Here is a 16,858-nt window from a genome sequence, read left to right on the forward strand (position 1 = left end):
TTATTACGGGGAGACTCGTTACCCAAATTTATACCAATATGGTGGGCTCGCACCCCAATTTTTTTACCATATGACAGACTTGTCACCTAGCACAGGTCAATAGCTTGGACACAGTACCCATACCACTATTCTCGGCTCATGAGTCTTTGTAAGATCATAATGTACTAATGATTATGACTAGACTTAAGTCAATGATAATAATGATAGCCTAGATTCTATCGAATGTTATATAATCGGCAAGCATAAGAATGATTGAGTCCTACATTAAATTGATGAGATCGATTACAGAGGAGCTCAGGCAAACTAACATTGGGTGCGAGGCATCTCGTGTAGTTCCAAATACTGTTGATTATCCGTGTTTAATTTTGGCGGGTCGTATAAATATAGGATAGCCATCCTAAAGCAGGTTATTCGCCTATTTAAATAATTTGCAAAGCTCGATCCACCACACAACAATTTGAATTTGTCAAATACATAAACATAATTATAAGAAATTTCAATATCACACCATGATATACCAAGTGAGCACATGTATCAATTAGTACAATCCAATAAACATCAATACAATCCAACCTATATCAACACATGACAATTGAACACATGTATAATTCAGTGTAATTCAATCTACATCAACATAATTCAATCCATATCAACATTTTCTGACATTCGACATCAAAGAGTTCTAATATTAGGAGTTTCATATCATTCAAGTTATCGAGCATGTTATTAACCAAATAGCAAATAAACATATTTAATTATCTAAAATTTCATGTAGAAGCTTGAAAGTAGATCTTCACCTTAGAGTCGAAAATCCTCGATTCAGATGCGGCCCTAGTATCAAAAATTTAGGAAAAATGCTCTAAACCCTAATTCATTAACAATTTCATTGTTAGTAACGTGAATTCTAACCTAATTAGACTTTAATCAAGAGTTAAGGGTTTTTACCTAATTTAATTCGAGTAAAGTAGTAACCCCTAACTCGATTCGATGAGTCAGGGCTCGGAATTGGTGTACCACGACATCCACATGGGGTCACGCCCAAATACGGCTTCCGCAATAGCATAAGTCACTTCTAATCGATTGACAGAATCCCAAGTCTTCGAATGAACAAACCCAAGAGTTGAACTTTTAGGGGAAAACACTGATTCCTAAATCAAATAGAAAATCTATGTAAGATATATGTAATTCATCGTTAAGAAGCTTGAACCAGAAGGTGAGATGCAAATCTTATTTTCGAATACAAGTGAAAGTGGATTCAGTTGAAGAAACAGTAGCTCCAAGGGTTTTCGTTGAGAGGAATCCGCGAAAGTAATACTAAGAATCCCTTTCTCTCCCTCTCATTCTCTTTCTTTTCCTCTTTCTCTCTTTCTCTCATTTGCTAAGGAGATTTCGTATGGGGAGAGGGGGAGTGAAATAAATGGGTATTTATAATGTCAGATGTGGTGTAAATGGCCCTATGTATAGGTACTTTATAACCATATGAGAGGTTGTTTCTAGCATTTGGGGCCCACTAAGAGATGTACAAGTCAATCTACGACATATTATAATTTCTCTAATTGACAATCTATGCAAGGCTTCGATTGACTCACATATCGGACATACTGATCAACTGTTATGATCAAAAGTCAGTTCGACAGTTATTAATTATCGATCGGGGTCGCGATTATACAGATGTGTGTAGGATATTACTCTATATTAGCGTCCTAAGTTTTGTTGTGATCTAATAGCACGAAAATCACAACTTCAGAAAAGATTGAAGGTGGACAATTAACTTAAGTTCATGCTGATTTCAGCCTAGCCTCACACAACACACGTGTTGTTTTTTGGCTCCAAATTGAGCAATTTCAGGTGCTACCTTGGCTCAACATCCACGATGGAGTTAAGCCTAACAAGACAAACATCTTTTTATAGTTTCGAGTTCAACGGCCTACTAACAAGCAACCTAGAGTTAGTTTGGTTAATTAGGGCATTTTTGAAATGAACCGGGCAATGAGATTTCTTATGTACAACAACTAGAGTTTGAATTGGCTAAGTTCATGGTACGACTTATTTGTAATTAGTGGAAATGATGATTCGGATCTGATCACCCTAATCAAGAACCTTAATTCAATTATAAAACTATTTGAATTAGTAAAATATATTAAAAATAAAAAATTATAATTTAATCATATACGATAATTCCTAATATGATTATAAGCAATTTCTAAGAAGACACAAAGTACAAAAATTCTAAGATGAAAAATATGTGCGGTTCATCAATAATGTACGGTTGCAGAAATTTTCAATTTTAATATGTCAATTACTTGTAATGTTTTTAGCACTTTTAATTACTAGATTATTTTTATAATATTTTTGGTAATTCATCAAGTCTATTTTAACCCCACCAAATTTCATTCCACCTCAATGTACATGCTGTATATTCAAGCCGCCCATCTATTTTCCAAATCATTCTAAGGCATGGTCCCAAAAATTAAGCAAATCTAAAGTGGACTGTACCATAAGAAACATTGGTAATTGAAAGCTCACCGTTAAAAACTTTTTGAGAACTGACCACATACATTCAATGGTAGAATAAATTGTGGTGCATTCAGTACAATGAAAACGGTAGACCACACGAAGAGGGTGACCTTTCATACCCAATCAAGACCGTCCAAAGTTGTGAGCCCGGCACTTCATGAACGCGGATTTCCTGCAAAAGCCTTTCGCATGAACTTCCTAGGACAGAAAGTTAGGTGGTGCCACACTGATGCTCGGGAGAAGTCCATCCCATTCATCCATTTTTTCAGATCATATTAGGCCATGGGTGGTCAAAAAATGAGACAGATCCTTCTGAAGTCGGCCGCATGATAGCAAATAGTGAGGATTGAACGTTCACCGTTTAAACTTTCATAGGGCCACAGACGTCTTGATCAGGTTAATATTTTTGTGTTCAGTTCATCCCAGTAGAAATGACCTTATGAACCATATCCATGAAATATAAACATCACGGTGGCCCCAAAGAGCATCTCCATACCCGCTTCTCCGGTTGTGCGGTCATCATTTCTGAGCTTGTCCTAATATGATCCGAAAAAAACATATGGACGGAGTGGATTTCACAAGCATCATGGTGGACCCCACCTAGCTTCTTTCATAGGAATTCGGCGTCCTCGTGCACCAGATGCGAGCTACAGTAAAACGGGCGCAGCTTGGCTTCAAGCAAGAAAATCTTTACTTTTCAAGTTTTAACTGCAGGCCTCGCGTCTGCCTTCAAAAGGAGCAGGCCACATCATACGTGCGCTGTAATCAAGGGTCATTTGCCCACAAGAAGTATAATCTAAAATGACCAAAAAGAAAAAAGAAGAAGACATCCTAACGGGCTTAAAACCGGGTCTGGACGGATCAGACCCGCCCGCCCATTTACTAAATGGGTTCAGGTCGGGTCAGGCCTAATGTAAAGGAAACTAGATCCGGATCCATTTACCAACTGGGTCTGTTGTTGGACCCAGACCTGTACCATTAACAAACGGTACACCGTCGGGTCTGCCAACCCATTTGCAGGCAGCCCTAGTCCTGATTAACTAAATATATACCAATAAGAAGATATTGACTTTTCAAGCAACTAGATTTTGTGACTTAGAACTACCAACAATAGATGCCACAATTTGGCAGGTTTACGCTGAATTAGCATAAGCCACGTGTACAACTCTGGAGCGCATGTGTATCAAGCATCAGACTCCCCTGTACATTAACTGCCAAGAGAATCAGTTCTTTTATGCCGTTGATTGACAAAGGAATTTCTCATAATTTACTTTTCTTATATCTAATGTAGACATTTGAACTACCTAACCAGACAATGTACTCTAGAAAGGCCACAAGTCACCCCAGAGGGACCTACGAGCCTGATGGTGCAATGTAGGATTCTTACTCTGTGTGATGACAACACGCTCAAATGAGCCTTCCGACCCGTCCCGATTGGTTGAATGACATACATCCATCGCTACCTGCTTACCCCTCCGTACAGGCGTGAAGATAATGCGGCCCCAACCACTTCCAAGACCAGCATGGGCTGTTTCTTCCTCTTCTTCAATTTCTTCATGCTCGTTCGGAGTGTCCGCTTCTGTAATGTCAGAGGCGTAGGCCATTCGATCCTCTTCGTATGGAATATCCTCGGCTTCAGATATGAACTGATCCTCTATTACATAAGTAAAATCAAATATCGTGATGAGCATCTGCAGGATTCTACCATATTTAAGGGACCCGAACTTAAAAATTTTAAAATCACAATAATAGCATGTCAGCTTAATGGGTTATCCGGAAGCAGTTCATCAGTTGAGTCCAAGTGCATTTAAGCAGATACATCGCATGCATTCACACAAGCAGTTCAGATTTCAATAATAACTCAAGATTAAGCAGCACAGGTGAAAAGAAACAGGAAACTACCAAAATCAATCTCAAGATCTTCAGGATTCCGTTTGGCATGCTGTTCCTTCAGAGTTTCGAATTTCATGCCGTCGAGAGGCCAAGCTTCCCTATTTAAAGCAACAAGACCATCAGCTATGAAATTGAATTTCAAAGAAAATTTTCAAAGGGAAGATGCATTTACCATTATACCCAAATATAATATACAGCTCTAAGGGACTCTCAATAGAGATGCTCAATGCAGTCTCCTAACCAGTTTGTGGCAATGTATCACATAACCATTGTAAAAGTAAGATATTGTATGATAATTCGCATGTATAATCTGGCCAGTGTCGAACGAAGTTACTAGGGAATTCATTTGCCCTCACAACTTGTCATATTCTAATCTTCCTGCATCCAGGTAACTATAATGAAGAATGTTGTTAAATCAGACTTTTCTGGCATCCGTCTTGTGGCATGCCCCATACCCCATCTCACGGTCTAGCAATGGTGCTGTGAACAATGGAGAAAATAGGAGCTAGTTTTTTAGCCCATCGAGAGAGCGCTTATGCATGCAACTGAAAAGCTGAATCATGTAGATAGGCAACGGCAGGCCTGAGGTGTTCCGTATCTGTTACGATACGGCCATAAAAACCAATACGTATATGTAACAGCCATGATTATTACGTGATATGGGGTGAAATGGGATAATTGGTTTTTTTTTTTTTTTGGATCGTGTTGACTGTTATAGAGGCCGTAACAGCCATTACGGTGCATAATGGCCACTTCTTTTTTCTATATAAATCCATTTTTTTTCTCATTTTCCCACTTTTCTCATTCCAAAAATTTTCTTACATCATTCTACAATAAATTTTGATCACTCATACTATAGTTTTTAATATTAAAATAGTCTATTGAAGCGATTTGGGTGAATAGAAGCTCCTGCCTCCGAGGGCCATTTTTTCAAAAAAATAAAAAATAAAGTGGTATACATGGATTTATTTTTTTTTCCCAATTTCTATTTCTAAAGCTTGATTGTGATGTATAAAGATTAGAGACGCATAACTATGTTCATAAATTCACCATACAACCCAATACAACACTCACCAAGGAGTGGACTATTACGCTACCATAAATATGCTTAAAACGAAAAATGAATACATATTTGGAATATTTACATTATTATAGATTTTTTAGAATTTTTCGAGCAAATTTTTTTTTGAATCGTTACGGCAATTGTAACAGTAGTTATGTCCCCTGTATCAATCCTTACGATCAACAACCGTATCGGTAACGATGGTGACTATTACGGCCACCGTTACCAATACGGAATACCTGGACGCGAATTAGATACTGACAAGGTCAGTAGCCAAATTGCTACTGAAGTGACGTCACCAAGCTCTGTGGACCCCACCATGATGCGTGTTATATCTGTCAAACAACCATTTACTCCAAAAGCTTAAGCTGTCAGAGTGTGGTGTATCAATGTATATTAAGGGACTTTATCACTTCAACACCCCCCCGCACGTGCGAGGTGGGAACTCTGCACGGGAACATATTGACGAAGGTGGAGGGACACTCACACCATAAATAGGCCGGGCTTAATTTCCCGGTCCCTGGGCCGGACCTGATTTTCCTGACCCCCCGTGGGAGAATAATATATTAGCGAGGCATATTTGTTGCTCTCAAGATTCGAACATAGGACCTTCCGCTTTGATATCATGTCAAACAACCATTTACTCCAAAAGCTTAAGCTGTCAGAGTGTGGTGTATCAATGTATATCAAGGGACTTTATCACTTCAACAATATCCATACCGTCCAACCATTTGTAGAGATCATTTCATGGCACGAGAAAAAGAATGACATAGATCTAAAGTTCAAGTGGACCCACCGTTGAAACATTTATAAGGCCCACCATGATGTATTTGTTGGATCCAACCTATTCATAAGTTAAAATAGAAATATATGAAATGAAAACAAAAATATAAGCTTGATCGGAAACTTCTGTGGCCCTAAGAAGTTTTGAACGGTGGATGTCACTGTTCCCACTATTTTCTATGGTAGGGTCCACTTGAACTTTAGATCTATCTCATTCTTTTTCTCATGCCATAAAATGATCTCTCGAAGTGGATGGATAGTATGGATACAACACATGCATCATGGTGGGGTCCACAGAGTTTGGTGAAGTCGCTTTAGTAGCGATTTGGCTACTGACCTTGTTAGTATCTAATCTGCGCCCGGAATACCTTGGGCCGTGACTATTTTGTTTTCCCAATCAGACATGTCTGACAATCATTCCTCATAACATGTTGGAGGTTCTAATTCTTCCAATCGAAGACCAATTGCATCCATCTCTTCTTAACGAATATGTGAATGATCAGGTCAAAAAAGAGGAATAGATGAAGTGTAACGCCCATGAAAATTTAATGATAATAATAATAATAAATAAATAAATAAAAGATTTTTTTTAATCTTATCCCTATCTTATCTCTCACTTATATATATCCATAAACCTCCCTGTATCCCTAAAAAAAAAAAAAAGGATACCTTGCGAGAATTGTGAAAGGAAGATAGTATTTTGGATAGCTTAGATCATGTATGTCTATCGTCTTTCTTTTAGTATTTTTATGCATTTAATTTGACTCGATCTATGCAATAAACGGTGTGGATCGGTCACACGTTCATTGTATTTGATTATGGGTAGATATGATGTAAAGGTGATGGAAGTCTAAAATTTTGTGCAAAATTTCTAATTGTGATTGGTGTGCACCTAATCGAATTAGATTAGATCTATACGGATCATATGATCCCTAAGGCCAAAATATACAAGCGCCCTAATTTCCAGATCAATTTGACTATTCGATGGGCCACATTAGTCAGATCTAGAAATGGTTAATAAGGAAAGCTTAGATTTCTGCACAAGTGTTAGTGTCACTTGGCGAAGAAGGTCAAGATGGGCCATCAGTGTATGTGTGGTTGGATCCACACCATTCATCTAATGTGTACAGGCAAAACATGATAAGACCTCAAGAATCTAAATGATCTAATCATCTAATGGGCCACCCCGATCAAGCAAATTTAATTTAATTTTATAATCTTAAAAAGAAAATAAAAGATAAAAATCTAAATTGAAATTTTAATTATTTGATCATTTAGGGTTGGCCACTTAGGATGTTAATCAAAAGTGGGCCCCACTATGTAATAAAACTAGATGAATAATAATATTGTTGATATAATTGATAGGATCTCGGAATTCAAACCAACCTAATTACCTTGTGGAGTTTATACTACAGGACTCAGGTGAGTAACCTAACGTGTCTCATGATTCATTGGAATTAAAATAAATTATTTGTGATGATTAATTGATGTACTGATTTGAGTGTTTTGTTGTAATATTGTATGATGCGGTAAATTACATGCTAATTTGTGCCAAATTGCATGAAATTATAATTGTACGTTGAATTTATTTATCAAAACAACTATCTATGGTAATTATGAAAATGAACAATGCTGTTAAATAACACATGCGATCGTGTGCGATTGCATATGCCTATGCACATATGCGATTGCACAATCGCATATGTGGTTGCACACTTTGTTTTTTAAAAAACAAAACATTTTTCAAAAAATTTAAAAAAAAAAAATCAAAAAAACAGGGATAAATTAATGAAAAAATGAATAAATTATTATATGTCATTGGCCCTTAAAATACATTTAATTTAAGTAAAATAAAACCAATTACATAATGAATTAAATATTAAGTCATCATTCATCAATAATTCTACATTCTACAATATAATTAACTTAACATTTAACAAATATGAAATATCAACGTTCAACACTACATATACATCAACAATCAACATCAACACACTTAGTAAACAAAATGAAGAAGTTATTTATTTATTATTCATCTAATCATATACTATATACATTGATCTAGTTGTCATTGTGGCATATCACCACTAGGTCCACCACCGCTATCATCATCATCATTCGAGTCATCTCCTTCTTCCACATACACTTCTTCTTCCGTTTCTTCATCATCTGTACGTACCAGTATTTTAAATAGCGGTAGTGTGATGCGTAGCGCTCAGCCCTCTATAGCGTGTAGCGTAAGCTACACGATACTTATATTTTTTAATTTAACAATAGGACAAATATAATAAATAGTGAAAAAAAAAAGAGGAAAAAATAAAAATAAAAATGACTAAAAGATGATTCATTTTATCAATTATAAGCATGTTAAAAAAAGTTATTAGTTATCATTTATCAAAAGCCAATCCACATATAAGCCAAATCAAATAATTATCACATCAACAACTTTCTAAGCAAACCACTTTAATTAATAATGTCTAATTGAAACCATAAGTCACAATTATGAAAAGAAATAAAAATCCCATAGGTTAAAAGTATCAAGTACAATACAAGTGTCACATTCCTCAACATTATAAACAAAGAAAACGTCAAAAAAATAATAAAAAGTAAAATAGTAAAAAATTACAATGTAGCTTATGCTACGAATGCTACGCGTTATGTAGATGTAGTGTATGCTACGACCCCTGTAGCGTACGTTACAGGAGATTTATGCTATTTGGGACGCTACGTAGTGCTACGGCCATGCTACGCTACGGGCGCTATTTGAAATACCGATACTTCAACAGCCAATAGTGGATGATCTTTAGCTTGATCATCATTATCGCCATCTCCTCAATCTCTTCAACGGGTTGACGGCTACTACTCAGCCCCCCAGCTCCGTCCATCCTTCGCCTTCGAGTGGTACTACCTTCACTAGGTGTAGATCCATATGCGGCATCTTCAACTTGTACCCATGTCAGGTCCTCTTCAGCAAATACCGGGTCCTTCGTCTCTACGAGCCACTCATTATTTGCGTCCAACTCATTTAAGCAGATAGGGTCAAAGAAACCGGGCTTTTCTTTCCTATTTTGGAATCGTTCTCGCAATTTTTGATTGTATTAAACGAAAACCAAGTCATTGAGCTTTTTTTTGCTCAAGGCGATTTCTTTTCTTGGTATGAATCTGCAAGAAAGAAAGCGCATTTGACATTAGCTATTTATTCAATAAATTTAGCTTAAGCCGCCTTAAACTAAAAACTTGAAGTTTACAATTACTAAACAGTCTAAACTCATCGCCTTGAACGTGCTCTAATTGCGCTCACAACCACTGACAAAACACGTGAGTCCAAGAATCCTCATAGCAAACTTCTTTAGAGCAGATCCTTCCTGTTCGGGTCCACTCCATAAGCAGCCCACAAGTCAGCTGAGAAAAATAGTTTAAGTATGTTAGAGACACTTTGTAGAAAAACTATTTGTAAGACATTAAGACTGACATTCATAATAGTAGTTACTGGGTAATTTCATTGTTCAATGACAGGCTGGGTTAAGGATGTAAGCAGCCGAATATAATGAAGATGATATTTGGCTGCCCCATCTTCTATCTATAATATCTAAAATTGACTTGTAATCACGGTCTCTATAGTTAAAATGGTCCATGATCTTATATTTCGCCCTCTCCATCGCATCATATATGTAGCCCATTGCAGGCTTCTCATCCCTGTCCACCAATTGCGACACAGTGACTAAGGGCTCAGATGCTTTTAACGCCTTTACCACTTGTGTCTAAAAACTTTGAGAAATGATTATTTGTTAAACCTGTTTTCCTTCAGCCTTCTTTGACCAAGGCCCACTTGGCTTCCAAGTTCTGATTTCTTTGCATGTAATATTTGTAGTGTTAAAAAGGCTGTAGCGAAACGGGTGATTGCTGGACGTAGCAAGTTACCCCCAATGTGTTTTCTCATTCGACTGAGAAGAAGGGCGTGTTCGTACATAAAGACCATGATTCTTCTAGCCCCTTGCAATCACATTTATAAATAATCTACCTATATCTTCTAACATAAGATCAACACAATGGGCCGCACAGGGGGTCCAAAATAAACGTCGCCTCTTCTCCATAAGAAAACGACTGGCCATTACATACGAGGCTCTGTTGTTTGTAATTACTTGTATAACATATTCCTCACCTATTTCTTCAACTACATTATCTACTAAGCTAAACAAATATTCTCCTGTGTGTGAATGACCTGATGCATCCACGGACTTCAAGAACTTTGTCCCAGCTGGACAATTTACCAAAAAGTTAATGAGAGACCGATCGGTCCATCCATCAGCCATTAGTGAACACCCATATGTTTTCCACGATTCCTTATATTCAGTTATGAAGGATCGTGTATATTCAACTTCAGTTTTCAAGCATGTCTCCCTCATTTCATGATATGAAAGAGGTTTAAGCTCATGTCCAAATTGACCTATAGCCTCAACCAATGAAACGGTGTTGAAAGCAATGTCGGTTTGGTAAATCCACTTAGTAATATATTGAATAGTGGTTTTCCTATCTTTTTGTTTATACCGATTCTCTAAAGTTGTTTGAGCCGGCCCTTTCCCTCTACCCCTTTGGTCGATCACATACTCGGGGTATCGTCTACACCATCTATCCATGAGTCTCTGCCCTCGGGCTCTTTTCGAGACCGTTGGTTGTACTTGTGGTCTAGACCAGCCTGTCAAAGTAAGGGGAGTGGGACTAACTTCATCTACATTAATTACGTTTATATATTCATATGCATCTTGTTCCAAATATTCCTCCTGACGTAGGGCACTATCGCATCTCTTTCTTGACTGTTTTTTCATATATTTCATGATCTCCCTTCGAATTTCTAGAATAATTTTGTCACATGCTATTGTATTTGACCCCGGTAAATGTGCAAGGTGTTGCTTGCGCCTTGCAATGCCACCGAAACTCACATACCTACATAACTCATATACTATGTGAGTCTTTTCCGTAACACTACAGTAGTGCCCATACTTCCAACCCGGGTCATTCGACTTGGGTTTCAAAGAGGAAGATTAGGAAGAAGACATTATGTTGGTGGTGTGTGTATTGATTGCTAGTAGCCTAGTACTAAAAAGTAACTAGAAAGTAAATTAAAAAGTAAATACTAAAGTAAAGTAAGAGACTAAAAGTAAAGAGACTAAAAAGATGGCACTTGGGAGAGGGAGAGACGGAGAGAGAGTTGAGTTACACTTGTAGAAAGGGAGAAGAAGAGGGAAAAGAAAGGAAGAAGAAGAGGAAAAAGAAAAGCAGAAAGAGAGAGAGAGTTGAGTTACACTTGCAGACTTGTAGAAAAGAGAGGGGAGAGAGAGATTTACACAAACAAAATTACAATTACAAATTTAAAAAGAGGTTCCCAATTCTTCAATCTTCACTTCTTGTCTAAGTTGTCTTATCTTCACCTTTGTCTTGAGTCCTTGACCCTTGACTTGAGTCTTGATCTTGATTCTAGAATTATGTAGAATGTAGACTTGTAAAGTTGTGTTATTGTAAGTTGTAAGTTGTAACACTAAGTCACTAACACAACACTAACTTGTAACTTGTAACAAACAAACTAAAAAAAAATATTAGAACTTAGAAGTTGTTAAAAAACTTAGAACTTGGATATTATGAAACTTTATAAGAGAATGAGATAGAAAGAGAGATAGATAATAGATTAGAAACTAGAAAGATAGAGTGGTGGGTGTGTTGTGTGAATATTTATAACTTGAAAAAATTAGAAGCTAGAAAGAGAGTTCAATTCAATGGATGGAGAGCTTGGTTGTCTTGTAATGTCTCTTGAATCTTGATTCTTGAATCCTTGTGGGTGTATGTACTTATCCCTTGATTGAAACTTCAATCTCAATCTTGATTCTTGAAAGAAATAAGGATGGAAGAGTGAAGGTCGAGGCTTGGAATTGTGTAAGAGAGCAAAATAGAGATAGAGAGAGTTTGAGTTTTGAGTGCATGTAGGAGTGCTTAAAATCCCTTTTTATAGAGAAAAAATCAGATTTTTTTTATAAAAAAAAACAATAATTTCCAACGGTCAGAAAATAGTCAGATTTCTAACCGTTGGCAACTATGCGATCACATACATCGCATATTATGGCACATGTGGCATATGCGATTGCACATGTGCAGTGATCGCATATGCCACAGTCGCATATGCGATTAGTGCACATATGCGAAATTGCGAATGTGCGATCGCACATGACAACATTGAAAATGATACATTCATATATCATCCATCTTTCATTACATTTACATAATACATGGTCGATCCTAGGGGCTTTCCGTAGAAGAAATGTCGATCCTGGTAGAGCGTTACCAGATGTGAGCTATGCCCAAGCTTACCCAACGGGTGGATGCGAGTTGACGATCTCCAACCCAAGCAAATGGACGATCATCCCATCCGATGCATTCATATACCATTTGCATCCATATCATTGTGCATACATTTTTACATTTAGTACTTTGTATTATTTTAATTGTTATGATTATGAACCATGCTCGATTATTTCACTAAGCCTGACCAGCTTACCATTTTATTGATGGAAAAATCATACAGATTAGTCATTAGCAGATGATGTGGCATAGGAACCGAAAGGATCCACCGCACCTGAACACGACCCATGTGAAATGTGGCCATACTTGTCTGAAGACGAAGTGGCGACATTAGACCACTTATGATTATGTGATTTATTTGCTAGAATAATTTTATTAGCGTAAAATGCATATTAGTATTGATTGTGAGATTTTAAGAAATTGTTTAGATTTATCTCATTGAAACAATGTTAGTCTGGAATAAACTTATTTATAGTGTGATGATATAATAAATGAATGATTTTTAAGGTTTATTATTTTAATGGTTGTCAAGATTTATATATGCCTGATTGATTGGTGCTAAGTGTTATGTATGTGTGATTGGAAATGGGGTGGAACTTAGACTGAATCTAATTATCACATTTGATTAAACTGATTAAGGAATTAAGTTAGTACACTTTGTGTACGAGTTATGAACTGAAACTCGAGTCTGAGGGTGCACACTCTGTACCCGGATTTTGGGGTGTGATAGTTTGGTATCAGAGAGTTAAATTAATACCGTGATCTGTAGGTTATAAAACCCATACATGCATAATGTGTAGGTCCCTGGAACTAGAAACCTACACTTACGACTTCCCTGTATGATGCTTTTATATAATAAGAAACTTAAAAAATATAATTTGTAATTCATTTATTATTATCTGGAGTGAAAACTAAACTTATTCATATAATTACATTCCTTGGAGACGTGAATATGGACCTTTGAACAAATTTTAAAGTAATTTAAGTTGTGATGTACTGCTAGACAGTAATGGATAGCAGAAATCACTTACCTTTAAAAAATGTAACTAAAGAAATATAACTCCGATTAAGGTGATTCAAATGCCTAATCGTAGCTATAGAAGTCTAGATTAAATAAAAAAATAATTAGATAATTCGAATCTGACAGATACTGTACTGATTTTGGGAATTAGTGCAAGCTGGTTAGAAATCGTCCAGATCTAAACAGGTTTGATTGCATGAATTTCTGAAAATTCTGTGGGTACCTGATTGAGCTGAAATTTTATGAAAGTATTGTATACTCATTTAGAAACCTCCAGAAAAACTTTGAGTTACATTTGGAAGTTTTAAGCATGTAAACCAATGATTGGAACAGTAGTCACTGATAGTGAGCTGGTTTGTCCATAATGTAGTACTACCAACTTAATGACTTATAGAATTTCTTTGTTATTAGCGATAAGGTACTTCAATAATATTGAATATGAGTTAGAGAACCTATAAAGTCCACTGAATTATTAATAATCCATCTTATAGGAGTCATGGCCCTTAAGAAGACACGTAGCATTCGTGATTTAATACCCTCAGCAAGTGCACCTCTCTCAGATACTCCTTTACCAATCTCTTATTCTCGAAGAATCTGAAACAACTCCTAATGAGCAAGACGAGAATGAAGTCAATGAAGCAGGGCAAGCTCCTCCTCCACCACCTCCTCCTCCAGTTAACTTGGCAGATGCTGGACCTAACACGCAACTCCCATTATCCCCAACCACCATTCGAGTTAACCTCGCAGGACCAAATGTTTAGCTGTGGGACGTTGCCTTTGGGTTGGTGGCGCAGATAGCGGGAATGCTAAAACAACAGCAGAAATAGTTCGCCGTTCGGTGAGACATGTTAGCCACCTTGAACCAGACATCCCAACATCACCGAAACACATCTCCACTAAGATTTGATCAGCCTCGTGAGGTAGATTTACTTAAAAGGTTTACAAAGTTGTGACCGCCGGTATTCAAGGGTGCATCTAACCTATTAATAGCAGAAGATTGGTTGAAGCAGATTGAGAAAGTGCTAGAAGCAATGAACTGCTCTGATGATCAGAAGGTTGGATTGACGTCCTTTATTCTTCAGGGCGAAGCCGATGTATGGTGGAGAGCTGCAAAGAGAATGGTTCCAGCCGATCATGTGTGGACCCGAAATGAATTTCAGGAAAAGTTCCGTGAGAAACATTGTTCTAAAGCGTACCGCATCCAAAAGATAGCAGAATTTTCAAAGCTAGAACAAGGTTTTATGAAGGTAGGCCAATATGAAACAAAATTTGCTGAATTAGCAAGTTATGTGCCAAAGGTAATGGAAGATGAGGATTATAAGATCACAAAATTTCAAGAAGGGTTAAGACATAATATCAGAATGAAATTTTGTTGTGAGGATGTAAAGAAATATTCAGAAGTAGTCGATAAAGCCTTACGAGCATAACAAGATATAGAGCGGTTTCTCAAATCTCATGTACAGTTAAAAGAAACGGGACGGAGAAATAGGCCGACCCCTACCCAACACCAACACTAAAGAAGAAACCCAGAATAGAAATTCAGTCATCAACACCGAGAACCCAAGAACGATATTTTTCAGGAAATTGTGTGTATTGTGGTAAGTATGGTCACATGGCTCAGGTGTGCAGAACTAAGATGAGAGATATGGGTATAATACCTCTTCAGGCTTCAGCAGATACCACCACGACTGCAACTTCTAGCATCATCTCAACAAATGGGTCAGACATCGCAAGCGTCACGTACCCTACTGCCCCGACCGCACCAAAATCAGCAAAATCGACTATCTCCATCAGTTCCTCAAGGCCAAGGGAGTCATCCCAACAGGCAACAGCTATTGCATGCACGTGTTTATTCCATCTCATTTAAGGAGAATCTAGAAGAAAATAATAACGTTGTTGAAGGTATGATCGAAACGCATAGTACTCCGATTTTTGTGTGATTTGATTCTGGGGCTACATTATCTTTTATTGCATCATTGTTAGTGTCTCGGTTAAGATTGAAGTCAGAAATCCTCGATAAGCAAGTTTTGGTAGAATCCCCCACAGGCAAGTCAGTTATTTTGGACAAATCATGTAAATTTATTCCACTTATGATAGGCGATATTCCTATATTAGCTAATTTAGTAGAAATGAGTATGGCGGGGTACGATGTTATTCTCGAAATGGATTGGCTTACTCGAAATCATGCAATGTTGGATTGTTATGCGAAGACAGTTTACCTTCGCGGTGCCAGGAAGAGAACCACATACGATTCAAGGAAAGAAGAATGAGAAGATTGAGCGTATCATGACGTTGATTAGTGGTGAGAAGCAAGAAACAATAATGGATTTGATTCTGGTTGTGCAAGAATATCCTGAAGTTTTTTAAGATATACTAGGATTACTACCTCGGTGAGAAGTGGATTTTGGTATCGATCTCCTGCCAGGATCGGCACTAATATCTGTCTCCATATCGAATGGCACCTGTAGAACTGAAGGAGCTAAAGGAGTAGATGGAAGAATTGAGGTCCCGAGGATTTATTCGACCAAGTACCTCTCCTTGGGGTGCGCTAGTACTTTTTGTAAAGAAGAAGGATAGCACTCAATGTGTGTATTGATTATCGCCAATTAAATCAGATGACGATTAAAAATAAGTACCCATTACCCTGTATAGATGATTTGTTTGATCAGTTGAAAGGAGCTCAATATTTTTCTAAGATCGATTTGAGATCAGGTAACCACCAGCTGCCTATTAAAGGAGAGGATATCTACAAAACTGCTTTTAGAACGCTTTATGGTCATTATGAATTCTTAGTCATGCCGTTCGAGTTGACCAATGCACCTGCAGTGTTTATGGACCTGATGAATAGGGTGTTCCAGCCGTATCTGGATAACTTTATTATCGTGTTCATTGATGACATTCTGATTTGCTCGAAGACCAGTGAAGAGCATGAGCTGCATCTAAGGACGGCGTTGCAGACTCTAAAAGATAACAAATTGAATACTAAGTTTTCTAAGTGTGAGTTCTAGAAGGAGAGTTAAATTTCTTGGGCATATTGTTTCAAAAAAAGGCATTGCGGTTGATTCTATGAAGATTAAAGCTGTGGTGAAGTGGAAACAGCCCACAAGTGTGTCAGAAGCTTTCTCGGGCTCGCTGGATATTATAGAAGGTTTATTAATGATTTTTCGAAGATTGTCGGACCGCTAACAAGTTTAACTCGAAAAGGAGTGCCCTTCAAGTGAGCTGAAAAG

At 37.4% G+C, this 16,858-nt stretch overlaps 1 protein-coding gene across 4 annotated transcripts in view; it reads right to left on the reverse strand.

Annotated features, from left to right (window-relative positions):
- Nucleotides 1-3,566: 3,566 nt before the first annotated feature.
- LOC131248473 (uncharacterized) overlaps nt 3,567-16,858 on the reverse strand; it is a 36,646-nt gene continuing 23,354 nt past the window's right edge. For all 4 annotated transcript variants that reach the window (XM_058248755.1, XM_058248753.1, XM_058248754.1 and 1 more), the window contains 2 exons: nt 4,420-4,508; nt 3,567-4,171 (listed from right to left, as the gene is read on the reverse strand). In XM_058248755.1, the coding sequence (XP_058104738.1) occupies nt 3,840-4,171; nt 4,420-4,508 (421 nt within the window). In that variant the 3' untranslated portion in view covers nt 3,567-3,839. The remainder of the gene's footprint in view (nt 4,172-4,419; nt 4,509-16,858) is intronic.

This window comes from Magnolia sinica, chromosome 6 (genome assembly GCF_029962835.1).
Source record: "Magnolia sinica isolate HGM2019 chromosome 6, MsV1, whole genome shotgun sequence".
NCBI classification, from domain to species: Eukaryota; Viridiplantae; Streptophyta; class Magnoliopsida; order Magnoliales; family Magnoliaceae; genus Magnolia; species Magnolia sinica.